Here is a 12,205-nt window from a genome sequence, read left to right as displayed (position 1 = left end):
AACCAATAGGTAAGAAATGTTGGGTTTTGCATAATATTGCGAATAATATTTCTTTCCTAATAGGTGCCATTTCGGGGTCCTTAGACACCATAATAATACTTGTATGTTGAAGCACAGTGCGTCTGACTATGGTAACTGTAATGCTACGCGTTCTATCAAGCGGTGTGGCTTCGTAGTTTACCAGTCGTACTAAAACATCCTGACAGATTTTTGAGTGTTGTGTGTACACTGCTGCACTTGCTAGCATCTTTTATCGAACAGGCTTCAACATGCAGTCCACACATTCTGTATCTCTTATGTGTGGCTGCCTTTTACTGGTCTCACTTATTACACAATGTACCAAATAAAATTGCTTGGAGGTCATAACCAGAATTAATACGTAGATTAGGCGCACCGAGTTATGAGGTACACAGCGATTTTTGAGAAAATGAAAAGATTTTAAGTGCGCCTTAAGATCCGAAATATACAGTACTTTTGTTCTGATGGCGAGTAACAGGACTGAAAGTAACAGGAGTAAGTTTTTAGCAAAAAATCAGCAAAACCATGAATTATAGTCACATGACATTGTGAGTGTTAGCTAAAGTCATCGGATGTGCACAGATTTTTGGGACTTATGCAGATCCCAAATACACATCAGCAGGAACCAATAGGTAAGAAATGTTGGTTTTGCATAATATTGCGAATAATTTTTTTCCCCTAATAGGTGCCATTTTGAGGTGCTTAAACAGACACTATAATACTACTCGTATGTTGTAACACAATACATCTGACTATGGTAGCCGCAATGCTACGCGTTCCATCAAGGCTTCATAGTTTACCAAAGTCGTACTAAAACATATTGACAGATTTTTGAGTCCTGTGTGTACATTTATCAAACAGGCTTCAACCTGCAGTCCATACATTCTGTATCTCTTATGTGTGGCTGCCTTTTACTGGTCACACTTATTACACCATGTACCAAATAAAATAGCTTCAAGGTTGTAACCAGAATTAATATGTAGATTAGGCGCACTGAGTTGTGAGCGATTTTTGAGAAAATGAAAGGATTTTAAGTGCGCCTTAAGGTCCGAAGAATACAATACTTTTGTTCCGATGACATGTAACAGGGCTGAAAGTAATAGTTTTTAGCAAAAAATCAGCATATCCATGAATTATAGTCACATGACATTGTGAGTGTTAGCTAAAGTCATTGTTGAAATATTCAATATACTGAAAAATAAAGTTAACTTACTTTTGGCCTTTACTTTTGACGCAACTTCCTGTGAACCATGTGACTTTTCAGAGGGGGTAACAGGACTGAAAGTAACAGTTTGTTTTTAATGAGTTCGTTTTTAGCACACAATCAGCAAAATATGAACGATACCTCACAGCACACAAAGCACATTATAGTTATTCAACCAAAATTTCTAAAATTTAAACACAAACACATACTTTAAAATCATGTATGAAATATCATTGACATACATATATATGTACATACATACATATACAAATAAAAGTGGACTTACTTTTGCCCTTTCCAATGACGCAACGGCAGACCATGTGACATTTTTCAGAGGGGGTAACAGGACTGAGTGGCCAGTTTGACCCAGGGACACAACGAAAGTGAATTTTAAATTAAAAAAAAAAAAAAAAAAAAATCCTCAAAAGTAGTTGTGATAAGGAGTGACACAAATAAGTTGTAAAAAAAATTAAAAAAGGAAGGATTTTAATTGTAGGAAGCAGGGACAGGCCCCAGTGTTCCATGTATTAAATATGCCATTTAAATCAATGTGCTTTTCACTTCGTCAAAAAAAAAGAAAAATAGACCGATTTAGTGGAATGGCCCTTATGTATATACAGTATATGTTTTGGCAAATGTGGTAAGCCCTCCTTTTAAGTAAGTTTGCATGTGCAGGCCTCAAAAGTATTTTACATAATAAAGGCACTATAAAATTATTTCTATTTTGTAGTTGTATATGGCCCGATTGTAGCTGAGATAGGCTCCAGCGCCCCCCGCGACCCCGAAGGGAATAAGCGGTAGGAAATGGATGGATGGATGGAGTTGTATATGTTCACATATTCATGGGGGTTAAAAGTAACATTATCATACACAATGCATGGCTGGACTGTACAGTAAAAGAGCAAGAGTAGTATTTTTTTGCAGGCAAAATAGCCGCATCCCACAAATGGCACTGCCGAGTACAGTTGGATATTTGTGTGTTCTGATTGGATTCTGATAGAGAAAATGGTGGAAAAACAACACTGGCCCGAAATGTTTGCACAGTAGTTTATATTATACATTTAAACAAACAATGGAACACAGAAAACATCAGATACACAAGAGTAAATAATAATAATAAATAGAATAAATGTTGGAAAAAGTAAAAAAAAAACAACTGTAGAGGTGATCTGAGGTAGACAAATGTAAGAAGAGGCCATGTCAGAAGAAGCTGGCAGGCAGCTCGGATGAGCCTTGATTTGTTTGCGTTTGGCCAACGTGCACATACTTGCGGTGCTCAAAGTATCCCCCATTGAGGAAATGAAGATGCTTTCAGACAATGTCAACATGTTGCATGAATGAGCGGCTGTGTTGTTTGGTGGTGGCGTGCACCGCCGCGCTCCACATTTGAAAGAAAGAAAAAAAAAAAAACCCTGAAATGGGCTTGGCAGGGCCGTGGAGCTGTGGTTTGTGAGGAATGGAGTTATTTAGTCAGGAATACAAATGTAGACAGTGCTGCCCTATTTACAATTGAACAGGAGAAAAACAGCAAAACTTAAAAATATGTTGAGAATATACAAGGAATGAATAAATAAATCTTCGTACATAAAATAATTTACAATTCCTGCATGAACGTGTTAGTGAGTGACTTCCTGGTGACATTCGGCGTCACCGGGGAGCTCGCTGGCTCCTGGGATGACCTTCCCGTTCCAGGAGGAGACGCACCAGCAGCGAGTGGGTGGTCCGACCAGCGATGACTCACACTGAGGACGGAGGAAGATTGGATGGAGCTCAAGCCAACGATCTCGGTGATGAAAGTGGGGTCGGGGGCGGGGGCCTTACCTGCTTGGCCTTGTAGAAGCCGTGCTTGTCACAGTTTGGGAGGTAGAAGGTGGTGAACTTTTCCCCCAGGGTCTGCTGGGCGCTGGCTATGACCTCCAGGGCGGCGTGGAGCTCGATGTGGCACGGGCCCTGTGGACAAAGCGGGCAAGTTAGCGACGGGAAGGTAAAATAAAAAATGTTTTGTCCTCTCACCTGCTGCACCAGCTTGTTCCGAATGGCGTTTACTTTGGCCTTGAAGCTCTCCTGGGGCTCGGCGGTGTCCCCGAGAAGGTACTGCAAAGAGCTGTGGTCCGAGACCCCTTCAGTGTCCTCTGAAGAATAAAACATTTGATTCGTAACGCACTTTAAATGGCATTATTATTAAATATATTTATTATTACTATTATTATAGTATGCCGAGACTACCTTGGGCCAGCTCCTCAGTGCAGACCCCCAGGCCCCGTGTCAGAGCGTGCAGAGGCCTGGCTTCCCCGGGCCTGGGCGTGCAGCGCAGGCCCTCAGCGCAGTGGGCCGTGTGCACCCCGCAGGAGCTCCCTCTCTCTAGGGCGCACGCCATGCAGCAGCCACAGCCGGGCTCCCTCAGCACCTGCCTGCAGTCGGCGGGGACGGCGGGACACTCGTTCAGTTTCTCCTGAGTGCACGGGGCGCAGCGGATGGGCTCCGGTCCAACCATCGGGGACGACCTGGCCGCTGCCGCCATCAAGGCCAGCAGTGGCAGCATCTTCTGGTGTAATCCACACATCTTTGGGTTTCTTTCTCTGCCGGTCTCCCCGGCGTCCAGTCCTATTTATGCCTCCGCGGAGGGCGTTACTGATTGACAGGACGCCTACACGTATAAAATATTTGTGACAAAGCCGCGGTAAACAGTATTGACCCCGCTTGACGTGCGCGGCTGCGGGTTCACAAGGTCTGCGGTCAATATTGACTTTGGAACAAAGCGATTGGCGAGCAAAACAAGCTTGTTTAGGGCGGCCACTGACTCATCTGTGATGCTCGGGTCTCGTTAAGAACATGTGTTCATCACAATCAGAAGGTTGTTTCGCCACTAATCAGCGTTTTTATCCTGTTTTGACACCCAAAACCTTTATTTGTTCCTTCCGTCTCCTTGGTGACGGCTCATCTTATCAGGCCGGGAGATAAACAAGGCCATGCATTGCATAACTCCCCTCCAGCTAGTAGGATCATAACATGTTTGTCTGAAGAAAGCCATCAGTAATTGGTCGCTTCCTTCGGTGTAGTATTTGTGGTAAGTGGCACACACCTTGACACAGTCGGACGCACAAACAACACTCGTGCTTTGAACCCCGGTCTCTTTTCCAAGCTGGTGTAAACATGTGTTCAATATGAACTAAACCATGTTGTTCCTTTCAGACATGATATCAGTAAAGTAGTGAGATGGTCCAGTTATTTTGGACCTGGTGAGGGCTAAAGCAGGATAAGGCTTGAAGCCAGGTATATGACTGAGCTATATTTTGGACCACTGCTGGCGACACAGGTCCCACTGACCCGCTGAATCATTGCTGACCTGGTGGACCAAACACTACAAGATAACCTCTTTCCGATTGCTTTGTGTATATTTTGATGTACAGAGCTGCCAAAAACCTTGACGTTTTGAAAACAAACTATTTTGGGTGACACCTATTCCAAAAGGGGACACCTAAATGCACCTTTGTCTCTTATTCAAGTTCATATGAGGGTTAGTTTGTTTTACACTGATTCAGTTTTGATTTTCTTTCCGATCCCAAGTAAAATTCAGGTTGGTATTGGCGATACCGAGCCGATACGTTGTGCAAATATACAGTACAGGCCAAAAGTTTGGACTCACCTTCTCATTCACGGAGTTTTCTTTATTTTCATGACTATTTAAATTGTAGATTGTCACTGAAGGCATCAAAGCTATGAATGAACACATGTGGGGTTACGTACTTAACAAAAAAAGGTTAAATAACTGAAAACATGTTTATACCGGGAATGCCCTCCCGGTAACAATTAGAGATGCTACCTCAGTAGAAGCATTTAAGTCCCATCTTAAAACTCATTTGTATACTCTAGCCTTTAAATAGCCCCCCTGTTAGACCAGTTGATCTGCCGTTTCTTTTCTTTTCTCCTCTGCTCCCCTTTTCCTTGAGGGGGGGGGGGGCACAGGTCCGGTGGCCATGGATGAAGTGCTGGCTGTCCAGAGTCGTGACCCGGGGTGGACCGCTCGCCTGTGCATCGGCTGGGAACATCTCTGCGCTGCTGACCCGTCTCCGCTCGGGATGGTGTCCTGCTGGCCCCACTATGGACTGGACTCTTACTATTATGTTGGATCCACTATGGACTGGACTCTCACAATATTATGTCAGACCCACTCGACATCCATTGCTTTCGGTCTCCCCTAGAGGGCGGGGGTTACCCACATATGCGGTCCTCTCCAAGGTTTCTCATAGTCATTCACATCGACGTCCCACTGGGGTGAGTTTTTCCTTGCCCGTATGTGGGCTTTGTACCGAGGATGTCGTTGTGGCTTGTGCAGCCCTTTGAGACACTTGTGATTTAGGGCTATATAAATAAAGATTGATTGATTGATTGATATTCTAGTTTCTTCAAAATAGCCACCCTTTGCTCTGATTTCTTCTTTGCACACTCTTGGCATTCTCTTGATGAGCTTCAAGAGGTAGTCACCTGAAATGGTTTTCACTTCACAGGTGTGCTTGAAGCTCATCGAGAGAATGCCAAGAGTGTACCAAACAGTAATCAAAGCCCTGCCCCCGAAGCTCCTGGTTTTTCAGCAATTGAACATGCACAAATTTGCACCAAAAAAAAGCACCATTTAAAGATGTTTTAGTGTTTAAAGAATTGAAAAATGATCAACAGAGTTCACATAAATACATACCCCATTCATCCAAATGAATTACTATGTATGTTTCAGTCACTATGTTATTTAGTCACTACAGTAATTACAACTTGTGTTCACATCCACAGGAACCACATGGGTTAGCCTACTCTGTACTCTGGAACACTCTGCCCCTCCATGTTCGAACTGCTCCCACAGTGGAGTGTTTTAAGTCTCGTCTTAAGACCCACTTTTATTTTTTGGCTTTTAACACTACGTGAGTTGTGTGGTCTCTGTGGTCCTCTGTGTTTATAAAATTGTGATTTCTATTTATTGTTTTAATTGGTTTTACCCTTTAAAATGGTTTTTAATCATATTTATTTTTATATTGTTTTTATATTGGTTTTATATTTTTTTTTTTTTTTGCTTTTATTCAGTCATTGGTGCAGCTAAGGATAATATTTGAATATTGTTTTTAATATTGTTGTGCAGCACTTTGGAAACATTTCTGTTGTTTAAATGTGCTATACCAAGGGTCGGCGACCAGCGGCTCCGGAGCCGCATGCGGCTCTTTGATCACGCTGATGCGGCTCAACTGTATACTTGCTGACCCTCCCGATTTTTCCGGGAGACTTCCGAATTTCAGTGCCTCTCCCGAAAATCTCCCGGGGCAACCATTCTCTGATTTTCACCCGGGCAACAATATTGAGGGCGTGCCGAGATGGCACTGCTTTTAGCATCCTCTACAACCTGTCGTCGCGTCTGCGTGCCAGCCCAGTCACATGTTGTATGCGGGCTCTACCCTACACATGTAAGTGACAGCAATGCATACTTGGTCAACAGCCATACAGTTCACACTGAGGGTGGCCGTATAAAACAACTTTAACACTGTTACTAATATGCGCCACACTGTGAACCCACACCACAGTGTGGGTTCACACTGTGATGTTTGAGGGGGAGGGGGATAATGTGTGGGGGGGCAGGGTTGGGGGGTCATGCTTTGGTGGTAGCGGGGGTGTATATTGTAGCCCGGAAGAGTTAGGGATGCATGGGATTCTGGGTATTTGTTCTGTTGTGTTTATGTTGTGTTACGGTGCGGATGTTCTGCCGAAATGTGTTTTTTCATTCTTTTTTGGTGTGGGTTCACAGTGTGGCGCATATTTGTAACAGTGTTAAAGTTGTTTTATACGGCCACCCTCAGTGTGAACTGTATGGCTGTTGACCAAGTATGCCTTGCAGTCACTTAAATGGGTCTGCAGAAGCCTCATACAACATGTGACTGGGCTGGCACCCTGTATGTACAGGTTGTAGAGGGCGCTAAAGGCAGTGCCATCACGGCACGCCCTTATTATTTTTGTTTGGGTGAAAATCAGCAGACATTCGATAGAATAGTTACTCTGAATTTTGGGAGTCTACCGGAAAAATCGGGAGGGTTGGGATTGGCAAGTATGGCGCTGTCAAGCGCCATTCATATAAAACTTGCGGGCCGCACTAACATTAAATTTTTATATTAAGGTGCAAGCCGCAAAATAACGTCTAGCAGGCCGCGCGTCTGGTTTATACATAGCACAAAGCAAAAAAAACCAACTTTGTATGCAGTGTTATTTCATTTTAAATTTCAAAAGAGTTTTGCGGCTCCCATTGTTTTCTTGAATTTGTGAAACGGGTCAAAATGGCTCTTTGAGTGGTAAAGGTTGCCGACCCCTGTGCTATACAAATAAAGTGGATTGGATTGGATACAGTACTTACAATCTTACTAGAAAGGGACAAGCGGTAGAAAATGGATGGATGGATAGTGTTTACTTCACAGCCACAGATGGTTCATCTAGTTATTTACACATTACTTTGGCATTTTTGCTTTGATGGCTCTGACATGAGCCTTCCTGGAAAATTTCTGAGCAGCTTGCATTTTCCTTTTTGTTTCTGCTTTAGTGGATTATGCCTTGGATTGTATAGCCAATTTCTGTCTTTTTGACTCCCTCTCCACATCTAACTGCTCCAAATGCAAAAAATCATAAAGAGTACAAATATGTTTATTCTATTAGCCAACTTCCTTTATCTGAACAGCCATTTGTGATTTATAGCATGAAATAAATATCTTGCAGTCATGTTTGTTTCAAAATGATTCAACAATTCAATGTCAAAATATAAACAGTAGAAATAATGGACAAAATAGGCTATACTGTAGCAAAAGTCATCACATGTCTGCCACAATCATGTGTGTTCTTAAATGTGTATTCCACGTCTTCCATGTCGAGATCAGTTTTGAATATTCCCTCTTCTCTTCTACGACTCTCTCGTCATTTGGGATGTCCGTTATGATTTTCCTTCCTGGTTCCATGACCCGCCCTATCTTGCCTCTGATTGGTATGTCTGTAATGTTTTGCCCTAATCTTAAGCAATCGTGACTCATCATAGTAAACCAACTAACCAATCATGAATGTTCTTATACGCAAACCAACCAATCATCATTGATGTTTCCCGTAGATTTTGTCCCATGCCCGTTGAGTTGCTTCACTACGTAGCTTGAATTTTTAAGTCAATAATTTTTAATGGAAAACCGTAGTTTTTACCACTGCAGCCGTAAACCAGAATGGATTATCAAAAACCGTACTCGTCACGCGAAAACCGTAGTTGTTGGCAGGCATGGCAAAGAGACAGATAAAGATTTTAACACACATTGGAGGTCGGAATTTAAAAAAAAAAATGTTAACAGAGATAAAAAAGACGGATTTCCGACTATAGACGGAAAAATCACATGCCTGTGTAAATGAACATTAATATTCTCGTACAGGCAGAATTTTTGACACATTAGGTTATGTACCGGTAGTTACACAATCATATTATTTTTATTCTATTCTCATTTGGGGAAAAAAAACTTTAGGAAAGAAAGAGCAAAAAAAATTTACTGACAAAAAGCTGAAATGTTCTTACTAATAAATTATAATATACTTAGTCACCAATAGTACCTAGCTAACACAATATCAATATTTATCTTTTTTTTTTTTTTTTATAAAAAAAATATCAATATGGCCCCCACATACTTTGACTTTTTAGTGTGCAGTCTTTGGTGGAAAAAGTTTGGACACCCCGGAACTTAAGTATCAATAGTATGGATATTTTGATTTAAGGATCGACATTAAGGCATAAAGATGTAGTATCGATTCGCACATTAATTCTTTTTACACTTTTAAAATGAGACGCAACTCACCGACATTCTAACTTGAGTACAACTTACAGTAAATACAATCCATCCATCCATTTTCTCCCGCTTATGCCCTTTGGGGTCGCGGGGGGCGCTGGAACCTATCTCAGCTACAATCGGGCGGAAGGCGGGGTACACCCTGGACAAGTCACCACCTCATCACAGGGCCAACACAGATAGACAGACAACATTCACACTCACATTCACACACTAGGGCCAATTTAGTGTTGCCAATCAAACTATTCCCAGGTGCATGTCTTTGGAGGTGGGAGGAAGCCGGAGTACCCGAAGGGAACCCACGCAGTCACGGGGAGAACATGCAAACTCCACATAGAAAGATCCCGACCCTGGGATTGAACCCAAGACTACAATCACATTGTTTTTATAATTTTGTTTACGCTACATTGGCAATTGCTCGGGCCATTATTCTTAAGGGGGCGCCCGGATGGGGGAGGGGGAAAATTATTCATATTTATTTGTGCTCAGGACATGCACAAAACCTTGGCTTTTTAAACAGCAATTGTGAAGAGGATTCATCCATCCATCCATCCATTCTCTACCGCTTATTCCCTTTTTGGGGTCTCGGGGGGCGCTGGAGCCCATCTCAGCTACAATCGGGCGGAAGGCGGGGCACACCCCGGACAAGTCGCCACCTCATTCATAAACATTTTATTTGGCTTGTTTGGTGATGCTAATTCCGAAATGAGAACACTTCATTTATTATTCAAGTTAATAAGGGGGTTTGTTGATATTGTACAGTGGTTCACTTTATTTACGCCTGTAAAATGAGACCTAACTCACCTTCGTCGTGAAGTTTCAATAGTATCACTTACTGTAATTGAAAAGTAATTAGTTATTCAACTACTTTTGGGGGAATCAGTTATATTTACCGCATAACAAAACCGCAAAATTCGAACATGCGTACAAGCGAAGTACCCTATTTGCCCACCAGAGGGCACTGGCAGTTGCAATTCAGTTTCTCATTTTGTTGACCCCTCATTGGGCAATTATTGAAGGAGGGGGGGAAACAATTTTAGAGAGGCGTGTCAAACGATTGAAATATTTAATCGTGCTTAATCGCAGTTTCTTCATATTTAATTTAAAATATTCACGATCAACCACAGATAAATATAATTTTTCGTCAATAAGTGTACCCTAGACAGGTACTATTCTAAGTTAATAATACCATGACTTGACAATTAGCTTGCTTTAATGAAATATTTTTTAAACATATTTTGTTTAAACAGCGCACATTGCCAGATTTTGTATTTTGTAGAAATACAGAATTTGTATTCCTGCTCTAGAAGCACTTGCATTCAAAAGAGGAGCTACATTTGCACGTTTAGATACCAATTTCACACATTAATAACACAAAGTGGGGATTTCAACGATCATGGTTTGATTGTCAACGACTTTTGGTAATTTAATCTGTGCTATTTCTACCCGAATAAATGATTCTGATAATCCGTACATTACATGTTGTACAAGTTAATAGTATTCATATCTCTGCAAGACCATGTTTTAACCTTCTCTATTCATTAATAAAATGTCATATTCAGCCTGTTCAACATTCTGTAATTGAGGACTCAACCAGAATATGCATTTTATTTAAATTTTCCATACAACATTTATTGAGTTAGAAATATCACAGATTACATTACAAAACATATTTGACAAAGTATGATCGAAATGAAAGAGGATTCTTCATTGTTTAGACCTGATGTGAAGTGTAGCGTTATTATTGTGAAAACGGAAGTGTGTGATTTGTGTTTTGACATGTTTTGACCAAAGTCTCAAATAAAAGTGACTCGAGACTTTCTGTCTACAGTCTTTTTTCCTGCTGAGCTTTTATTCCATCTTACTAAACACATTTCCGGTTACAATCTATTCATTTAATAAACTGTAATCTAAACATGGACGTGAAGCTCCTCCTCTCTGCAAGCAGCACAACACACCAGCAGGCTTTTGCCCCAATGGCTTTGAATCTGAGATTTCCATAATGTCCCCCTTTCTTTGTGCATTTCTGCTCGCTAAATGACGCCATGACATTTCCTCACGCTACGGAATGGCCTGAGAGTCAAAAAGGATTTAGGCTGCATGCACGCTAATCAATGTTAAAAGATTGGCAGGGTTAAAGGACCTTATAGTTAACTTATAGTTATCGCAGTAACTTTGACAGCCCTTTTTTTGTGCTCGGCACGAGAACAGAACCTTGGCTTTTTAAACAATTGTGGCGAGCAGGCCTCTCCAAACTTTTTCCAGCGAGGGTCGCATACAGAAAAGTTGAAGGCTGTAGGGGCCATTTTGTACTTTTTTGTACATTCAAGATCCTAAAACCTGTCATTATCCCACGTGACTATTATTAGGTTCTTGTATTATTTCCTGCCCAGCACTCTTATTTCTCATACCACTTCCTGTTTGCCTCCATTTGCCACCACTCCTCTGGTGTGAGCGCAGGATCTGTCACCTGTCCCTGATTTCCAATCAGGATGCTTTTTGAGACTGGATCATTTTGCTTTGTACCTTTGCTCTTATCATACAGCTGTTTTCCATTGGTGCACTATCCTGCTGCACATCTTTTTCTTTTGTGTTGCCAGTTTTTTCCTAATAAAGGAATCTTTTCTGCACTTGCCTGCCATCTGTGCATCCTGGGGTCCATACATACAACGAAACGTAACAAAAACCAATACAATGCAGTTTTATCAATTATTCTTATTAATATTAGTATCATTATTACATCAAGGCTTTAGCCCATTCAGAATCTTACCATATCTTGCAAGACATGTACATATGTTCATCAAACACCATGTAGAAGACGCACAGGTCAACGGCCATTTTAGTTTTCAGCTTGTTCAGTTTTTTGTTAGTTTTCTCCTTAAAAACATGTTTATTTGGTCTGTAGAAGGTGTCGCAAGCCAATAAAAAACAAGCTGTAGGCCACACTTTAGACACCTCTAGTGTAAAGAACAAAAAAAAAATAACAACATGCACTATAGTTTCTTATTCAAATTAATATAATAGGTTGTTTACATGTTATGGTTCACTTCTTTTTACACTTACAAAATTAAGCACATCTCACCTTTGTTATCTAGTTTTAATATAATCAGTAACTGCAATTGGAAAGTTATTAGTTATAGGACAA

General features: G+C 41.3%; 1 protein-coding gene across 2 annotated transcripts; it reads right to left on the bottom strand.

Annotated features, from left to right (window-relative positions):
• Positions 1-2,255: 2,255 nt before the first annotated feature.
• On the bottom strand, positions 2,256-5,120 carry LOC133618810 (insulin-like growth factor-binding protein 1). Of its 2 annotated transcripts, XM_061979543.1 has the most exons (4): positions 3,449-5,114; positions 3,236-3,354; positions 3,044-3,172; positions 2,256-2,964 (listed from the first exon to the last, which is right to left on the bottom strand). In XM_061979543.1, exons 1-4 carry the CDS (start codon positions 3,783-3,785, stop codon positions 2,839-2,841), a joined length of 711 nt encoding a protein of 236 aa, XP_061835527.1. In that variant the 5' UTR covers positions 3,786-5,114; the 3' UTR covers positions 2,256-2,838. The 2 variants fall into 2 exon arrangements, with proteins under 2 accessions (XP_061835527.1, XP_061835526.1); XM_061979542.1 differs by having other exon boundaries at positions 3,044-3,354; positions 3,449-5,120.
• Between the last annotated feature and the right edge of the window lie 7,085 nt (positions 5,121-12,205).

The sequence above is a fragment of the Nerophis lumbriciformis genome, linkage group LG19 (genome assembly GCF_033978685.3).
Source record: "Nerophis lumbriciformis linkage group LG19, RoL_Nlum_v2.1, whole genome shotgun sequence".
In the NCBI taxonomy this organism is placed as follows: domain Eukaryota; kingdom Metazoa; phylum Chordata; class Actinopteri; order Syngnathiformes; family Syngnathidae; genus Nerophis; species Nerophis lumbriciformis.
The sequence above is the reverse complement of the archived record's forward strand: the minus strand, read 5'-3'. Positions and strand labels throughout refer to the sequence as shown.

Coding starts and splice junctions, on each gene's coding strand:
- LOC133618810 (XM_061979542.1), bottom strand. CDS start 3,785: ATGTGTGGATTACACCAGAAGATGCTGCCACTGCTGGCCTTGATGGCG. Junction 3,355..3,448: donor CACTGAGGAGCTGGCCCAAG/GTAGTCTCGGCA, acceptor TTTATTCTTCAG/AGGACACTGAAGGGGTCTCG. Junction 2,965..3,043: donor GCTTCTACAAGGCCAAGCAG/GTAAGGCCCCCG, acceptor CTCCGTCCTCAG/TGTGAGTCATCGCTGGTCGG.